General features: G+C 39.6%; 1 protein-coding gene across 2 annotated transcripts in view; it reads right to left on the reverse strand.

Annotated features, from left to right (window-relative positions):
* Positions 1-17121: 17121 nt before the first annotated feature.
* VCAN (versican) overlaps positions 17122-19817 on the reverse strand; it is a 103366-nt gene continuing 100670 nt past the window's right edge. For both annotated transcript variants that reach the window (XM_054715099.1, XM_028139745.2), the window contains 2 exons: positions 19225-19407; positions 17122-19078 (listed from right to left, as the gene is read on the reverse strand). In XM_054715099.1, coding sequence (XP_054571074.1) covers positions 18951-19078; positions 19225-19407 — 311 coding nt within the window. In that variant the 3' untranslated portion in view covers positions 17122-18950. The remainder of the gene's footprint in view (positions 19079-19224; positions 19408-19817) is intronic.

Below are 19817 nucleotides of genomic sequence, written 5' to 3' on the forward strand. Positions count from 1 at the left end.
TAGACTGGCAATACAAATATGAAAGTTTCCAGCTTATTGTGGCAACCATTAGTTTGAATGAGATCTCCTGTGTAGGGGTTGTTGAGTGAGGAGGGAAGAGCACCTAGATCTCCCATGAGAGGAGCTGAGGAACTCCAATATTAAAGTTTGAGAAAAGGAGAATTAAGTCAACAAAAATTACTGAGAAAAATCTTGATCACAGAGATAGAAGGAATACCAAGAGCGTAGGGTATGAAAGCCAAAGACAGAAAGTAGTCAACTGTGTCAAATGTGGCTAAGAGATAAAGTAGGATAAGGCTGAAAAGGATCCATGGAAGTACCACCATGGAAGTTCCTGGTGACCCTAGCAAAAGTGTTTTCAATGGAGTAGTAGGATGGAAATTATATTACAGTACTAGAAGCCCAGTGCACAAAATTTGTACACTGGAGCATGGGGGGGCGGGGGGTGTCCCTCAGCCTGGCTTGTGAGCTCTCACAGTCTGGGAGCCCTCGGGGGATGTCCAACTGCTGACTTAGGCCTGCTTCCCGGCAGTTGGACATCCTTAGCACTGCTGCAGAGGTGGGAGAGATTCCCGCCACTGCCGCTGCACTCACAAGCTGTGAGCCCAGCTTCTGGCTGAGCAGCATTCCCTTGTGGGAGCGCACTGACCACCAGGAGGCAGCTCCTGCATCGGGCATCTGCCCCCTGGTGGTCAGTGCGTGTCATAACAACCAGTCATTCTGCCATTCAGTCAATTTGCATATTAGCCTTTTATTATATCACAAGTTGAAGAGAAAAGGGAGACAGTTCTGGCGTGGCAGAGTATCATATTGGCTAATGCTATGACTGAAACTATTACAAAAACTAAATGTACATCTATAAAATATTATAAAATATGTCACACAAAAATATACAAAACCACTGCTCGACCCTAGAGAACCAACAACACAGATGCTGTAACCCCTGTGAGGAGAAATCATACACAATGTGCTCCACATTACCCACCCCTGGCTTTTTCTCTAAGGTAGGTTTCCATGTTCAAACACGGGGAAACAGAGCCAAAGCGGAGTGTGATTGATGCAAATTTTGAAGTGTGAGAGAAATTCAGGAAAGGAGCCCAGAAAGTGACGTACATATTCCCCACACGTTGTTGGACAATGCCTAAGCTGCACATGAGTCAGGTGAAACTCCACAAACCCAGATGAAAACAGCAGCTGGAAAGCTAAAAGCTCATCACAGATTTCAGCAGCATGCAGCCCTGAGACAGAGGTTAGAGTTTAATCCCTACCGAAGAGGAGGTGTGCTAGTAAACATCACAAAATTGTAGTCAAAATCTCAGATGGGCATGTCCTAGGAACAGAGGAAACCCGAAAGGAGTAAGATCTGCACAAGAAGGTCAAATAAGGTAAAACAAATTAATAGTCTCTCCCTAACAAAGCCTAAATTCACACCTCAGCAGGATCTATCTGCCTGCCAAAAAAATTAAATAAACAAAGAAGACTAGCTCTTTCTGAAAGAAATCAACAGAGCCTCTACAGTTGTTGTTTTTTTAATCCACACTATCCAAACTTATGAAGCATGCTAATGCATAGAATGCACTAGGCTTACTAAAAAACAAGAGTGGGGGGGGGGGGGAAAGATCCATGGGTGATTCAGATATTAGGGTGGGGGGAAAGTTCATTGAATAGTAGAAAATATGAAATAAGCAAGAATTGGAATCTATAAAAATCAAATGAACATTTTAGAAAGAAAAAAACACAATATTTGAAATTAAGAAATCATTGGATGGGTTTTATAGCAAACTGAATACACTTATAAGACTGGATTGGTGAACTGGAGAACAGAAATAGAAATAGGGGAAATAGCCGAAACCGGTTTGGCTCAATGGATAGAGCGTTGGCCTGCGGACTGAAAGGTCCCAGGTTCGATTCCGGTCAAGGGCATGTACCTGGGTTGCGGGCACATCCCCGGTAGGGGGTGTGCAGGAGGCAGCTGGTCGATGTTTCTCTCTCATCGATGTTTCTAGCTCTCTATCCCTCTCCCTTCCTCTCTGTAAAAAATCAATATATAATGAAATAAAGTAGAAAGTAAGAGACATGTAAGGCACAGTCAAAAGGCATAAATGGTATAATTGGAGTACCTGAAGGAGGGGAGGGGGAAATGGGAGAGAAGCAATATTTGAAGAGATAATAATCTGTGCTACAACATTTTCTCCCTGTTTCTGAAGTCATCATTATATCCTGAAATGATGTTTTTTGCTCAAAGTCTGATATCTGGAAAACAGTTTCTTGTGTTTTTGAATACCTGCTGTCTTAGTCCGCTTGAGCTACTATAACAAAATGCCATAAACTGGGTGGCTTGAAACACAGACATTTCTTTCCCATAGTCTTGGTGGCTGGGAAGTCTAAGATCAGTTCCTACTGAGGATCCTTTTCCTGGTTTGCAGCTAGATGGCTGCCTTCTCGCTGTGTCCTCATATGGTGGAGAGAAAGAAAGCTCTGGTCTCTCTTCCTCTTCTTATAAGGACACTAATCCCATACAGGGTTTCACAATGATGACCTCGTTAAACCTTCCAGGTACCATCACTTTTGGAAGTAAGACTTCAACATATGGGTTTTTTTGGAGGGGAGACACAAACATTCATTTCATAACACTTGCTGTGTGCCCTGGGAGAGCTGAGCTTAAGGTCAGGTCTGTCTGATGTCAGAGATTAACGATTGCTCTTTCTCCTGTGCTTTGATGCACCCTCCTCACATACTTACAGTCCCAGCTCCCAAGCTAATATATTCTCTATGTTCTATCATAAGGGTAAGCAAACTACAGCCTGTCACAATTGGTCTTCCATGTCATAATTCCCCCTCCCTTCCCTACCCAATGAATAGCTAGGGTCTCCCAGAGATTTCTGGTGAATGAGATTTTCACAAGTCCAGTCTTCTAAGCTTGTATTCCAAGTTAGCACCTAAAAGCTAGAGACTGATGTCAGGCCACTAGGAGTAGTGTGGAACAATAAGTTTAGATATTCTATTTATATCTAAATCTCAAGTTATTAAAAAAAATCACTAGTTGATATTCCCCATTTGTATTAGAGCTGGTTGTTCAGTCAAAATTGTTTTTTTCCCTTCCTTCTAGGGTATAATTAGGTTCTTTATGCCTTATTTCTATAAGTATAATAAAAATACATTAAGAGTATCCATACACAACTTCCTGGCTCCAGACCAGGTCTGAATGCAGAAATTGGCACCACAATCATAACAATTACCAACAGCAAAGCCTTTTTCAAAGTTTTTCTCCTCTATTTCCCTTTCATTACACAAAGGATTAAATAACAAAAAAATTTTTTCTATGCTCTAATAAAAGCATCCATTTTTAGCCTTTTAACTGATGGAGAAAAATTGTTTTGTTCTAAGTGAAAATAGAAAGCATAGATGCTAGCAGATTAATTCATATCTAATTATCCACTTCTCAGTGTGTGGAAAAGCAATCCCAGGATATTTAAATTGAAATATTCTGCCTAGAAATCAATGTAATAGAAGCCTGATTTTCTATAGAAAATATTTCTTATTGTTTTGATCATATTCCAAATTTCCAAGTGTAAATGTCCACATCTACTCAGTTTCAGTATTTAAATACAGTTCTGGCAGAACTGTAGGACTCTCACAACAAAAACTTATGTTGACTCTTAGAACAATTAAATTCTTGCCGATATTAACTCAGTGTGTTCCCTTTCCTGGCTTTCAGATTTGAAACAACTTACCTGGTTTAGTGAAAAATAAACAAGATTTGTTCAAAGCACCATGTAGGGTTCACTTACTTCTTGGACTTTGAGTCTCCCAGAAGTAATCTATTCTGAGACCTGTCCCAGTTTTTCAATCAATCAGATCAGAAATAACAGAGTTGAGAGCTAGGAAAAGACAAAGGAAATTATAGACCCTTCAAATTTGTATTCACACAACTTCCAATGTTATGCATAGTTTGCCAGGATGGTGTCATGTTGATTTAGCTATTAAGGACCTGACATAGGAATGGAGAAAGGACACAATAATTTGTATGAATTGCCTTTATGTGAGATACTCTTCTGTAAAAATCCATACAACATACAAACAACCATTCTGGGTCATAAAAATCATGAATGTGGAATTGCTTAGTTCCACCAAGATAGAAAAATGGAAATTTACTCTTTTGTTTTAAGCAATCACCCTTCCCAGAAAAAAACAACAACCATAAAATATATAAAACTATGGATTTTAGATATTGAGCAGCAGGCAGCACTAGACAGAAATCCCTGAAAGAGGAGAAACAAATGAAGCAAAAAGATGCCTTCCCATCTGTATAGCTGGAAAGTAGAAACAATTCACAAACTTCAATCATTCTTCTTTCATTTTTTAAAATGTGGAAAAGCATCCACTTATTCAGCAAATATGTATTGAGTCCTAGTATGTTACAGTTATAGGCACTCAGGGCTAGTAAGGGAGACAAGCAATAAACAATTAAACCATAAGATAAGTAATATAATTTCAGCTGATAAAGACTGTAAAAGTAAAATATAAAGAAGGACAGAAGACAAAGTATGTGCCTGTTTTAATGTGATAATCATGAAAGTCATTTTTAGGAGGATGTTTGAGTGAGAGATCTGAAAATTGAGGTGTACAGATCTAGAAAAAGAACTTTTCCAATGCAGAAAACATTGCATACAAAGGCCATGACAGAAGAATAAGATCAAAGTAGAAAAGCATTGTTTGGTAGACAATGAGTCCAGAATGGCAGATAAGGGCTGGATCATGGAGGGCCTTGAGGGCTATGGGAAAAGCTTAGTATTTTATTTCAAGGGGATTTACTTTAAATATTGGAAAGTTTTGAGCAGGTGAATGACATGACTAAATTTTCATAACAAATAATTCACCTGAACTTCAGTGTGGAGAATGTATTGTATTGGGTTACAGATGTGTACATAAAGACTAAATGGAAGGCAGTTTTAGGAGCAGAGCAAGAAGTGATGGGGGACCAGAATGGCAGCTCTAGATGTGGTAAGAAGCAATTGATTTCAGGATACATGTTCATATTTATATTAAAACTAGAGGCCTGGTGCATGAAATTCATGCATGCGGGGTTGGGGGGTTTCCCTCAGCCCAGCCTGCACCCTCTCCAATCTGGAACTCCTTGGGGGATGTCCGACTGTTGGTTTAGGCCCTGCGGGATCGAGCCTAAACTGGCAGTCGGACACCCCCCTCACAATCTAGGACCGCTGGCTCCTAACCACTCAACTGCCTGCCTGCCTGCCTGCCTGCCTGATCGCCCCTAACCCCTATGCCTGCCAGCCTGATTGCCCCTAACTGCCTCTGCCTGCCTGCCTGATCGCCCCTAACTGCCTCTGCCTGCTGGCCTGATCACCCCTAACCGCCCTCCCCTGTCAGCCTGATCGCCCCTAACCACCCTCCCCTGCTGGCCTGACCACCCCTACCGGCTTGATCACCCCTAACTGCCTCTGCCTCGGTCCCGCCACCATGGCTTTGTCTGGAAGGAGGACCAGACAACCGGAGATGTCTGGATGACCCGGTCTAATTAGCATATTACCCTTTTATTAGTATAGATAATTGCCAATACTGTGCTAAGTACATTCATGCAATGGCTTGTTTGATAACACAGCAACCATACAAGGTAGGCATTATAAGTAGTATGCCCATTTTACAGATGAGGAAACTAAAACACAGAATAGTTAAGTATTTAAATATTACAAACTATTAAGAGGTGAGACCTGGATTTGGCCTCATGAGTCTAGCTTTAGAGCTCTAAGTTCTTAACCATTATATCCTTGCTGTAGAACCCACAGGAATTGCCAATTTTTCACCTCAGTCACACTGGCTATCTTTTGATTTATCCAACATGATGTGTAGCTTTTGTTGAAAACAAAATACTGGAGGTTAGGGTTTTCAAGCCCCTACAAGGATATTAATGGGCTAGAACTGAATTTTGTTGCCAATGCCCCAAGTTGCAAAACAGAAGCTGAGAAAGGTGTAAAAGCTGTTATTTTCATAGCAGTATGACATGCCTGTACTGGGAAAATGCACGCTGCAGATCTCTGGAGTCTTTTCTGCAACTCACAGAGCTATGTTTACCAACAGCTATTACTTAGACCATGCTTTTAGAAATCTGCACATTTTTTCTGCTCTTGTACAAGAAGTATCATTATAAGGGATGCTACTACAGGATCCAAGGCATCAGATGAACAATTTAGAAGCAAAAACCAGAAAGGAAATTATAGAGATAGAGATAGATAATTTATATTATATCAGTGCATATTTATCATATAACCTATATTATTTATGTTACATATTCATTATATCTACTATAGGGTGTATATATAAACTTTTGGTGATATGAATCCCATTGTTCTAATGAGACTTCTTTCCCATTAAAAAAACAACAAGTGATAAAATTTTATAAGATAACATTCCATTTGAAACTAAAATACATTTCATATTCTTTTAAAAGAGTCACCATTTCCATTGAGGTTTGTGTTTGCAATCTCAGAGTATTAATTCAGTAAAGAAAATTAAATATTAATACGAATGTGAGATAGATCATTTTCTTTCTTTCTTGGGTTTAGAGCTTTGTTCTGCTTTTCATGCTGAATACATGAGGTGAATGTAGATGAGCCAAAAAAAAAAAAATAGACATATTAGCATGTCACAATTAATACCAAATGACAAAAAATAATTTCTGCATGCCAACTTGAAATGAGATTTTTTGGACCGATTTTAATTATCAGTAGTTTCAGTTTTATTATTAACTACCAACTGCTGGAGCTGACTACAATTGGCTTCATTTGCGTTTTAAATAATTAGTGTTTAATAATGTATTATGCATTACACAGATATTCATAGAGAACCCGAGTTTCAATTACCTGTCACTTCAAATTATAGGCTCCCAGTAATTAGCTTCTGCCACATAACCTATAATGGAACCAACCAAAGTTAATAGAAAGTGGGAATAAAACTATATAGCCAGTTAGGCATGAATAGATTTCAAAATTAACCTATTCGTGTACCTTTTAATATATTTCTCTGCAGGAATTAAAGAGTTGTCTGGTTAACCTTTCTAAGTCTCCCTCATTTGTAATAAAAGATAATAAAAACAGTGTCTGTCGCATACAGATTATTCATTATCCATATAAAGGAGTCTTGTTCAGTTGTCAGGATTTCATCAGTGATCTGCTTTAAAACTCTTTTGAGTCATTTCTAAAAGCAGATATAACTAGTACATAGTATTATATTTAGAATAAAACCTGACGTCCTCATCTGACCTATGAGGCATTGAGAGTGGGGAACGGGGAGTGGGGTAGAGGGGAGGGATGGAGGTGCCTAGCCTGAGAATGCTTTGTAGGTTTGCCAGATGTGGCCAGGTTTGAGAGCCACCACCATACATGATCATGTCCAGAGCTGTAAAGCCTGCAAAGTTATTAGAATGCACATTCCGAGGCCCCACCCAAGACCTACCGAATCCGAAACTGGGAGCAGGGCACACTGTCTGTGTTAATTAGTAAGCACTCTGGCAGATTTGGATGCCCACTGCAGTGTGAGACCCACCGCTCCAGGATCTCGCTATTCATAATGTGTTTTACCTGCAGCAACATCAGCATCGCCTGGGTGCTTGTCAGACACGCAGAACCTCAGACCCACCCCAGACCTCCTGAAGCCAAATCTGCAGTTTAACAAAAATCCCCAGGGGACTGGCAGGTACATTGAAGTTTCGAAGCACTGCGCTAGGACAGTGGTTCTCAATCTTGGCTGCAAATTGGAAGTACTTGGAGGGGCTGCAAAAATGCAGATGCCTGGTGAGCTGAGCAGGCAGCTCCTGGTTCTCCCCACTTCAACACAGAGAGCCCCACTTTTATCCACTTTATGCACCTGTGTTTGAGATGAGCTTTCACTGTAAGAAGGGCTCTACCACTGCTAACCACATTTGGCTTCAGCTACTGCCCTTTTCACTGGAACCACCTCAGAGAACATCACAATCGCTGAAATTCCTAAATTAGTCTGACTCTGGCCTCTTTAGAGCTCACAGCGTCCTTAGCTCCCAAGTAGCCTCTGCTTCTTTCCGGGTGTCTCGACATTCCCACTCCTGCTGCGATATGTTCCCTGCAGCCCTCAGCGTGCCAGAGCCACCCTACTTGCCCTGCCTCTCCCCTTAACTACGGGTCTCATGCTGTCCCTTTGCCCTAAAACACAGCACTGCATCGCCTTGGTTTCGGAGTCTCTAATGAAAAGAGTCCCTTCAGCTTCTGCCTCAAGTGACAGAGTAGGCGGGGTATGTCCCCGTCCCTGTCCTCTCACTTCCTCACCATAAAAACAAACCAGGAAAGCCATCCCTTAGTGTTAGCTAAACGAAAACCCATAGGAATGTGTTCATGAAACATGATTCCTGAGAATCCTTTCTTCATGCTGCATCAGACCTACCACAGCCTAAACACCACTTAGGTCCTGTTGGGAGCCAGCTGCATTATGTGAGCAAACTGAGTCTCACAGGGACCGAGTCTCAAGAAGCCCCTTAGACAGTAGATGGAGATGCTGGGGCCTGGTCCTACGAGTCCTGGTTCAGGCAGATCTGCTTTTCACCACATGCAATCCGCCCTGTTGCCTGTGATCTGGCATCACTCCCCGCCCCCGCGCAGTGCACTGTCCACCTGGAGCAGAGGTAGCCAGTTCCCCACTCCCAGGCAAGAAGCTGGAAGGCGGGAGAGCAGGAACTGCAGCACCATGTCAGTAGACTGTAAATCTGCATACCAGATGGCAGAAGACGTGCGTTTAAAAGAAATATTTGAGGCAATGTTTTCAAGATTTTTGTACCACAAAATCATTGCAAACTACTTGTTGCTTGAACACAAATCTTCCTTTCTACCCCAAACATTTACTTCCATTCTGAACTTACACGTTATTTCTCGTTTCCAACAAAGCTTGCTTTACTATGAAATGTCATTCATCCTGAGGCAAAAATAAAAATAAAAATGAATGTATAGTATTTTCAGGTGTAGGATATTCTCGAATGGTGTGTGGACAGCTGAAAACTTTTCATGTTTCAGGAGCAACAACTAAAAACCACCAGAGTCTTGTCTCATTGTGGTAACTATGTAATAACGTCTTAAATGAATCCAATAAATTAAGTGGACTAGTTCCTGGGCTATAGTTCCTGCTCAAAAACTATTTGTGGCCCTAACCGGTTTGGCTCAGTGGATAGAGCGTCAGCCTGCAGACTGAAAGGTCCCAGGTTCGATTCCGGTCAAGGGCATGTACCTGGGTTGTGGGCACATCCCCAGTGGGAGGTGTGCAGAAGGCAGCTGATCAATGAGTCTCTCTCATCGATGTTTCTAACTCTCTATCCCTCTCCCTTCCTCTCTGTGAAAAATCAATAAAATGTATTTTTAAAAAAACTATTTGTGGAGTGAATGAAAAAATGAGTTTAGCAATGAATGAAAAAATTAGTGCAAAAACGAGAAAGTTGGTGCTTTTACATTAGTTGCCTAACTCTAGATATCAAAGGTTGTGAAAACTTGGAGCACATTATTTCCATATTTGTTTCTGCTATACTTTCTTTAAAAGCAAAATGGTGGATATTTAATCTCTACATTTACTTCAAAAATTCACATATTCACACACTTGCATAAACACTCTCAGGACACACGATAAAAGCATACCAGTGACTGCTATGAACGCTGTAATGAGGGCTGTATTTGCTAAATTCACACAATAATTTCTTGATATCCGGACCAAGTTAAATGGCTGCATGAAAATTTGCTACATATTTTCCAATTCTGTTCTGATGGAAAATATCTACTTTGCTTAAATAGGCGAGAGTGGAAGTCACAATATACTGACATCCAGCATGAAATGACGCTGACATTCACTCTGACTCTGCAGGCTCAGGTAGATGTAAATTGCAATTGTATTTTTCTAAACATTCTCTTGTCTGATGTTCTAGAGATCCCAGTCGTCAGTATAATTCTCATCTGCTAAGCCATTCAGCCACTGACATAGGTGACAGACAACTGTGGATGGCATATTTCTGGAGCAGAGTAGTGAGACAGGGAAAAATGCCCCCCCCTTTTTTTTGTCCTCTGCTTCTGATACTGCTGGTTAATAGAACTGCTCAATGAATATAACATAACAGGTACTTGATCACACCTGTGGCAAGGAGGTTAGTTTCAGTATGGTGTTATTAACCTCATCCCGCTGACCTCCATTTCAACAGGCTCTCTCTCTAGCTAAGGAGTACCAACCAAATACATTAACAAGTGCAAAGTCAGACTTGCTGGGTGTACATCCTAGTGTATGCACGAAGATTTCATTGTAATCTTGTGCATCTGTTTCTCCAGCAGTATATAGGAATGCCAATAAAATCAACGTGAATAATAAGGCAGGTGATTGAGTCATTCAATGAGCAATTATTTATCAAGTGCCTGCTGCATGCCGGGTGCTATTGCAGGTGTTGGGAACATGGCGATAATAAAAATAGGGGAGTCCCTGTGCTCACAGAGCTTACATTCTTGTGAAAAGAAACAGAGGGCAATCCACGTATGAGCTTGACTGGCACATGATAAACTGTGCCTTCTACACATAGTTACTGAGCTCTCTGTGACCACGTGCATTAAAAATAGTGATCTCAAGACGATATTCTCTTGAACATTTGCTTTCCTACTTGTGCTTTCTGTATTTTTCAACACAATTACAATGAACAGGCATCACTTTGGTGAAGTAGTAACAAAAACAACAAAAGAGCCATGACATAAACTAACCGATACCTAAATGTGTTTCCGTGGTGTCTAATGCACTTGTGATTCAGGTAATGATTCAGTAGACATTACCTGCCCAGGCTGTTTCAGCCTGGAAGCATATTTCCCAGCCTTAGCACAGTGGCCCATTCATTCTCAGTTATTTCAGCATCTCTCATTCTTTGGTCCAGTCTCTCTCCTGAACCTTCTCCTTTGTGGATGGACCAGACCATTATTGTTGTGTTTCCAAACCCTCATTTAATGAAAAACTATTCTATCTTTTCATCTCTATACAATCAGAAACTCTCAAGCAAACATTATTGCTAGTGAGCTTCACATATTTCTTGTTTTTTCAGGTAAACTGTCTTCTCTTTTTTAGCATGAATGCTTTGTAGTATTTCTGTTTTCCCTAACTCTGTATGTAAAAATGTTATAATTAATATTTTTCTTCTTTCCTCCTTTTATAATCAGAGCATCACCAAATTCCGATGCCTGCTTTTTAATGACATGCCTGGCTCTAAATAGATTAGCACAGCTTCTAAAATCCCAGAAAGTCTTCTTCCTTTCCTAAATCCTTTTCCAAAACCATGGTATTATTGCATTACTGTCATTCTTCTGGAATTACTTGGCTAATTTTCTTCCATTTATTTTGCTGGGTTACTTTTTTTTCTTGCTTATGATATTCATTTTTAAATTCCCCAAATACTATTTTTGTCATGCATATCCTTATACAAAATGAAAGTATCTGTTAATTTACTTCATATTTTAAGAAGAGACTCAAAATTAAAAGTCAAAAGTATTACCATATGTTAAGCATGGAAGATATTACTTACAACAAAGCCTATGTAAGACAGATATTCTCAAATTTAGTTTTAAGAAATTGCACTTCCCTTAAGGGCTGAAACAATATTCCCAAGACCACTTGTTACTTGACAAAAAATATATATGAAAATTTCTGCAGACTCCTTTCCCCAAACATTCCTGGCACATGGCCCTATTCCATAAATCTACCTTGAATGTCACTCTGTCCCCAGCCAGCCTTATGGTACCAGGTATGATCACATCACACTATCTGTACTTGGCTTGCTAAGACTACTGCTGATCTCTCTACCTCTCCACCCCTCCCCAAGGAGGGCATGGCCCACCTCTTAATTCTGAAAATCTCAGTTAAGTCTTAATAAACGATCCTGAAGACATGAGGAATCATAAAGCACAGCCAAGCAGCACTTAAAACTGTACACTTTCTTGGCCTCTACAAGACTCTGTAGGCTCCTCCACAGATCTCTCCTAGAGGTTTCTCTCAATTTCCGCACATCTGCCATCATGTTGCTGAAGCCAGCTTCTCTCCTCAACAGAGGAAGACCCTTCTGCCAATATTTTCCATTCCTTGGAATCAAGACCCCAGAAAAAATAAATAGAATATTTTTAAAGTAAAAGTTTACTCTAAAAATACAGTATTTTTAAGAGAAGAGAATAACATCTACTTCGTAATGAAGAACAGCTTAGCTCCTTCTTTTTCAAATTCCTTCCAAACAAAGTAGGATCTTGATCTTAAACTTGTATAAGTTAAAGATTCCCTGGAACAGCTTCTCCATACACAAAGTGGGGAAATCTTCCCTGAAAGATAAAGGCACACCTCTATCTAGAGAAACGAAACAGGCTGGCTGCTTTCAAATATCAATCTCCCTTCCCTCACTTCCCACTTTCCCCACCTATAGCCATAAAGCTTCAAAACTAATGGGGTTTGGTCCCAGAGAAACGTGTTATGCACATGTATAACTTGACTCCAACTCTTTGCTCCTAATTATGAAACAGTATTGAAAACTGGACTTGACTGTGATCTCGAGCTGAGGAGTATCACATTTTATTTTGGAAATGTAAGCCAGAGAACACAGCCTCCGGACCAACCAGTCTGCAGTATGGCTATGTTTATGCAAAGCTGAGGCTGCAATAATCACCTGTTTAGTGTTTAGTGGCTGTAAGGAAGGAGCTAAAGACATGACCTCATAAAACACACAATAGGATGCTACGGAAGAAACCCAAGGGAACCAATGTGGAACTTCCAGCCTGTAATGTAGCTTGCCCTTCCTATGATTGGTATGAACTGAGTTGATCCCAAAATGTCCCTATAAAAGGCTTCCATAAACACTTTGTCAATTTGGAATCCAGCAGGAAACAGGTAATGCAATCAAATTGGATAAATTGAAGAGAGTATAATAAAGGGACTGTTAACAAAGGTAGGCAGCTTGGGGAAATCACAATTTATAGTGCAGCACCCCTGGGCCAATAACAGTGGAGAGCTCTTACTACCCCAGATCTGAAGGGTCAAGGTGAGACAGCCATGGTGGAACCAGGAGGCAGAGAGGTCTATGGGGGGATGGGGGCCTGCTTGGAGCTAATGATGTTGCTGTAGGGATAGGAGCAACACATGGCAATCCCACAGGATTGCAAGGGAGCCAAGGGGACACACGCCACCATCACTCGTCTCTTCCTCTGATCTCCTGCCTTGCTTGATCCCCATGGCTGAACTCAATAGGAGCAATCTACACAGTCAGCCCACAGGCACAGGCAGGAGGAGAAGAGTGGAGAGAGTATCTGGAGAGGCAAATGTCCCACTCAATAGCATTGCTGGCCTTCCATTTCTGCCTTGTATGAGGGGAGCCTGACATTTGATCAGAGACTGAACAGGAAGCCAAACTGATCTAATTCTGAGAGAAAAACTAAAACTTAAATTTAATGGCTGATTTATTTAAGATTATTGAATCAATTACTCCATTCTTCTTAAGTGCATAATGCCTAGAATAGGTGATCATCCCCTGCCCCCAAAGCATTGTGCTATGCATACAGAATTAAATTTTATTTTGTCAGCAATAGGTTCTGATAAATTCTGACCTGGAGAATGGCAGGCTCTTTTGCATATTAGTTCAAAAGGTTATATTTCTAGATGCACCTAGAAATATTAATACTATGTTAATAATATACCAGATATTAAAGAGAGTGGAATAGAGAGAAGATGATGGCTGTGAGAATCTTGGAAGTATAATTAATAGAATTTGGTGGTTGATTGAATATTGGCATTAAATTAGAAGTCCAGAATGACTTTTAGACTCCTAGATTTTTTTAAATGTGTAGATGGTTAGGAAGAGGTTTAGATAATCATTCAATTTGGAACATACAGAGTTCAATGTACCTGTGAAATCCAACAACTGAATATATACCCATCGCACAAAAGAAAGAGATATGGAAGTTACCATAAGGTGGAAAGTGTTTAAGGCCATGGTTATGAAGGGATCAGGTAAAGATGGAGAGCAGAACAAAGAGATAGCCAATAATGAAGGCTTTAGCAACAACATTTTGAGAAATCAGCTCTTTTCCTGTTTTAGTGCCATTGCTAATCTTTCCCATTAGACTGTAAGAGCCATTGAGGACAGGAACTTGGCCTATCTTGTTTATAACAGGATCCTCAATATCTAGCAGAGTGCCTGCCACATGGTAAGTACTCAATATGTATTACTGAATGAACAGTGAGTTCAGTCTGTCAAATTACAGGGGGAAAGTTAGGGAGAGGTGGGGGAGATAAGAGATCAATCAAAGGACTTGTATGCATGCATATAAGCATAACCAACGGATGCAAAACTCTGGGGGGTGAGGGCATATATGGGAGTGGGGTGGGGGGTGGCAATGGTAAGATATGTACACATATAATACCTTAACAGTGAGTTCAATCTGGCTAATGGGAGAGGGTGATTGGATTTAGGAACTGGCGTTATTTAGAGATCAATTCTCTCCCAAGGATTATCCCACCTACACCTCTCTCAGGGCTCCCCACTGAATCTGAAGTTCTTTTTCCTGGCTGACTGTTGCTGGGAATTTACAATATATCTTTTTTACTTCTATTTCTCAATTCTTAAATTTGTCTTGATTCTTGCATTTCAAACTTTGTTTCAGGACTATCCAGTAAGAAACAAAACATTTTAATCATGCTGTTTTATTTCCCTGTAGAAAAGCTTTTCTGACATGTAAAACCAGAGGCCCATTCTAAGTTTGGAAAGCAATCACCACCAACTGATAGGACACATGCTTATAAATACAGATGGATAAGACACTAAAAATCTGAGCGTACTTTAAGGACTGTGTATCTTAAAGCAGTGGTCTCCAAACCAAGGGGTACATGGGCTCATAAAGGGAAGCAATTTTTAATGGATGATAGTAGTATTCAAATCATTATGGTATTTAGATTCCACTGAGTGTATTTATAAGAGTGATATTACATGTTTATTTTAGAATGACAATATTTAAAATATGCCCCAAAATGACATCCTTTACAATTGTCTAACTTTATAATGAAAACATTTTTGGTTGACAACTTAAAAATAATGGAAATTTTATTCTAGAGCAAACACTTTAAAAAATCATTTAAGAATTACTGCCTTAAGGCAGCACTTTTAATCTTCAACAGGGAAGATTAGATGGAAGTCTGAGTTAAATTCCAATTTAAAGCCATCATTTGCTTATTCTGTAAACACTTCAACAAAAAACATTTTTGTTCTTGTTTGGCATTTGCTCTCTCTTGTCCAGCTGGGATTCAAGCATACAGAAATGAGTAATAATGGGAAAAGATTATAACATCTTGAATGACTCATTCAAAGAACTTGATAAACTTTCAATTTAGGCTTGTTTTAGAAAAGACTTATTGGGTGAATTCTGGTTTGTTTAGCAAATGGCAATTGCAGCACAATAAAAAGAGGATGCACACATATGAGCACAAAAGCATCACTGTGGGCCTTTTACTTCACTGCATTTTTAATATTAGGAAAGATAAAGAGAAACACATTAAAAGATGTTAAAGTTATCATTGAGTCTTTAGCTACGTGATAACATTTTCTTGCCTTCATCTAAGATACATTTTCTCCTGTGGATTCTTTCCTTGGCAGGTATTCATGCACAGGTGATGCCCAAAATCAACTCTGCAATTCTGTGCGACCTATTACATTTTTTTCTGTCCATAACTTTATTTTACATGTTTTATGACTTCTGGGCTTTTAGCTCAAGGCTAATCCAGTTCCTACTTCCTGCACAGTATTGAAAATTCAGTTAAGATTGACAAAGGTCCACTTGTTATCACATTAAAATGATGTGCCTTCCCTATACAATCTCTCTTACCTCTTTTCCATTTCAGTTGCCCTGAAAGGTCACCTCTTCTTAAATAGCCACCTATGTAGGGGCACATTCTCCCCCCCACTCATAGGCAACCTTGCTTTTAGACATGAATAGAAAGCCACCTCTAGCTGACATTGAGTAGTGCAGGTCTCCTTAAACTTCTCACTCTGTCCAGTATTCTGGGTGATGGAACATCTCACAGTCTGTATTATGTGCACCTAGAGCAGTAAGTATTTGCTTGATGAAATTATCAACATGCAAATTCTTATATATTCTTTTGGGTAATTTCTGTTTCAAATTCTTTGTAAAAGATATGACAGATTGCACATGAAAAGGAAAAGCTCAGCAAGGAAAAGAATCTCTTATTTTCTGGATCTATTCCTGCCCCACTCTCCACACACCTTTGACGTTCCCAGAACGAACCCTTGATATAAGTTTCAACTCACCTTTGTCTTTATATCTTCTGTACCACTGCGAAGCATATAATAGATTTGTTCTTCCAAGTTATCAATAAAGATATTGGGTAGAATTGGCTGTAAAATAAATCCCACAGGTTGTACCCAGTATAAAAATGTATGTAGGCAGAGACCGAACTCATTCCCTGCCAAGTCTCCAGGGCCTAGTACAGTACCTGACACATAGTAAATACATAATAAATGGTAAATGAATGAAAAATGAAGGAATGGATGGACAGGAACTTGACATCTTCTGATCATTATTTAGATATTATCTTCTAACCAGTCCATTTACCTCGTAAATGTGTAGTTGGGAACAGTATATTTCATATTTTTCTTGAGAATGTCATTCAGTCTCTGAAGATTACCTGCATCCACTTCAAAGTAATTATGTAACTTTGGAAAATGACTTGAGTTCTCTACACTTGATCCCTCATCAATCAGAGTAACGGCACCTCTCCCACAGGCTTATTGGGAGAACATGCACAAAAAAAAACACTCAACGTGGTTCGTGGGAAGCATGTGATAAATCTAAGCTATCACTTCTCCTACTGCACATTTCTTTCATACTTGAAGTTAATGCATAGGTGTGTAGATGTAAACAGTATTGGAATCATGATGTCAGTGACATGTATAATCATCTCTCTGTCAGCCACAAAATCATTTCATGTGAGCAGCTTGTACTCGTGATGGAACCAGAATGTAAAAATGTTGGTGCACATCAGGATTTAAAGTTGTAAATAAACAGACCAGTCACAGTATAGTAAAAGAAGGACTTTAGGTTTCTTTGGTGAAACAAAAGCAGGTATAAAAAGTTACAAAGTTTTTAGATTTTCATTCACAAAAAAAAACACACACAATCATTCACATTTTACACTATACATGGTATAATATAAATACAGGAAGTATTATGTGCATTGTAATAAAAGAGGGAAAAGTAAAACCTAATGGGTCCACACACTGTTGCTCTGTGCTCTGGAACACTCGGCGGTGGACTACAGTTAATGCAACAACCAGGGAACTTGCTCAAAGACACTGTGAATGATTGTAGCCACTGTGGTTCCTTCTCAGCCAAAGAAGGTTTCATGAAAAGAATCAATGTCGGGGCTGTTCTTTTGCTATTTGCATTTCATAGGTTGTCTACTTTTCTCAAGATCATTCTAACTGAAATTAGGGAAAGACTCCTAAATGCCTTCTTTTCATTACAGATTTTTATTTAAGCATTAAATTAAGTGGATAATAGTTCAAAGTCATCTTCGGCAGCCAGTTTATTCAAATAAAGGGGAGAAAACGAGTGGGAAGTGATAGGAAGACATTTTAACACATACACCTAACTATTTCTATATATATATATGCTCCTTGCTTAGAATTGGCAAACACCATTTGCTGAAAGCTATACACTTTTCCACTCTTTTCATGATAAACACTTGATGCATTCTATCCATCACATTATTGAATCAGGGACAAAGTACCTAAGATTATATGGTTCCAAACTGTGTGAAAGAAGTACAAAGGCTAACACTGAAAAAATAACTAGCACACTATGTCAATTTTCAGGTTTGGGGGAAAATAACATCCAATAAATTAAATCAGTATGGCTTACTTCATTTATTTATGTATGCTTCACAGCTGCAGCATTCATACATGAACATTCAAAACTTTATAAAAGATTAAAATGGTTATATATACAAAATTTCTTTCTTTGAACGTGTGTTGTTTTAACAATTCCCCACCCTCCAGAGCCCTGGGTCTATATCCATTTGAAATGTGTTGATCTGGAACCTTGCAAGTTAGTGTTATGAAAGTCACTAAAAAGTAGACCTGGTTGAGTTAATAATTAGCACTTCGACCCCTAAAAATGCTCCTGGTCAGAGAAAAGTCCTCCATTCAGGCCTTTCTTGTAAGTGAAGGAAAAGGAATGCAGCAAAGAAGAGTTCCACATCGCGGTCCCTCATCCCATCAGGTCCCGTTAGCCAGGCTTCAGCAGCACGTGAAGCCAACTGCAGCTAAGGCTGAGATGGTGCAGTGTGGCCTACAAGACTTTGTGTTTGTTAGTTGTCCAGGAAAAGCCGTCCTCAGTCTTGCTGACAGTCAAAGGGCATGTGAAACCATTTCCAGCCTAAACAAACTACCCAAAGCAGCCAAACCAATGATTAAAGACCTTGGAGGCTCCATAATCATCATTAAATATGCCAGAACTCAGTGTGACTTCTTATTTTATATACAGGATTAAAATCAACATTAAATCATCTTATTTACATTGCCATTGGTGCTGAAATGGAGCTTTTTAAATAGTACAGTAGGCTGGTATACATTATAAAATGGTCTGCACTGGAGGCAAACAGAAAACTGAAGACATCAGATAGGCTGTAAATGGTTTCTCTCTGCCCTTGTTCTCTTTCATATCATTTGCTTTCTTTTTGAATGCCAATGCTTTCATTTAAGATGTTTTGGGAGCGCAGCAACCCCAACTGACTGGACGGTGGTCCATAAATCCAGACCACCGGATAATACTTCTCGAGGTGATAGGAAAGGCACAGGAAGTTAGGACTTTGGCTGAAATGATGAAAACACATGTTCGCCATTATAGGGATCAGCGCCTGGACTCCTGCCACCTCCGGCTCCAACGGTGATCATGTTTTGATGTATTTATTGAATTGTCCTTTGATGAGGAGGAATTTTTTAAGTATTTCTTAGAATAAGTCCTTTGGTATGCAGATGCTACATGGAAGGAAAAGAAAGAAAGAAAGAAAACACAACAATATTACTTGCTCCATACCCTAAACTACCAGTACCGCAGCTGTAAAATGAAGGTGTCTAGTAGCTGTTATAGCACGGTTGTCCATTCCTTCTAAAGTACCACTTACGGTTCATGCAGGTAATTTTAGGCATAGCCCATCTTCCATTCCCTAGGCAACGAATAGTTGGAAGGTGGCGTTGAATGAAACCATCTTTGCAGTGGTATCTAATCAGGGAGTTGATCTCATAACGAGGTTTCATCTTTCCAAAGGTCTTGGCATTTTCTACAACAGGGGGCTGGCCGCAAGCAACTAAAGAAAAGTAAATCAAGTTATTTCCAATGAATCTAAATATTTCTATCAGTAGGAGTCTCTTTTTATCTCTTTTGCTCCTTATAAAACCAATCTAGCACCATCATAAAAAACAATCACTTAGAATTCACAAATTGAAAATATTCAAGAAAAAAAGTAAATATTGAGGCTCTGGGCCCCATTTGAATCCCAGATTATGTTATCTTGGATTGCATTTTATTAAAGAACCATACGGCTAAATGGTCACTTTTCTGGAAAAATTCCAAATTAAAAAGTACCAGTTTCATGTGGCCAGGTGGTATTGTCTTCATCACTATCCCAAAGTTCTTATTTACTCCCCATCTTCACTTGGAGCAAGGATGAATTTGTGACAATGAACTATTACTGTCACTTCCCTGAAAATACTTAAA

The sequence above is a fragment of the Eptesicus fuscus genome, chromosome 4 (assembly GCF_027574615.1).
Source record: "Eptesicus fuscus isolate TK198812 chromosome 4, DD_ASM_mEF_20220401, whole genome shotgun sequence".
NCBI lineage: Eukaryota > Metazoa > Chordata > Mammalia > Chiroptera > Vespertilionidae > Eptesicus > Eptesicus fuscus.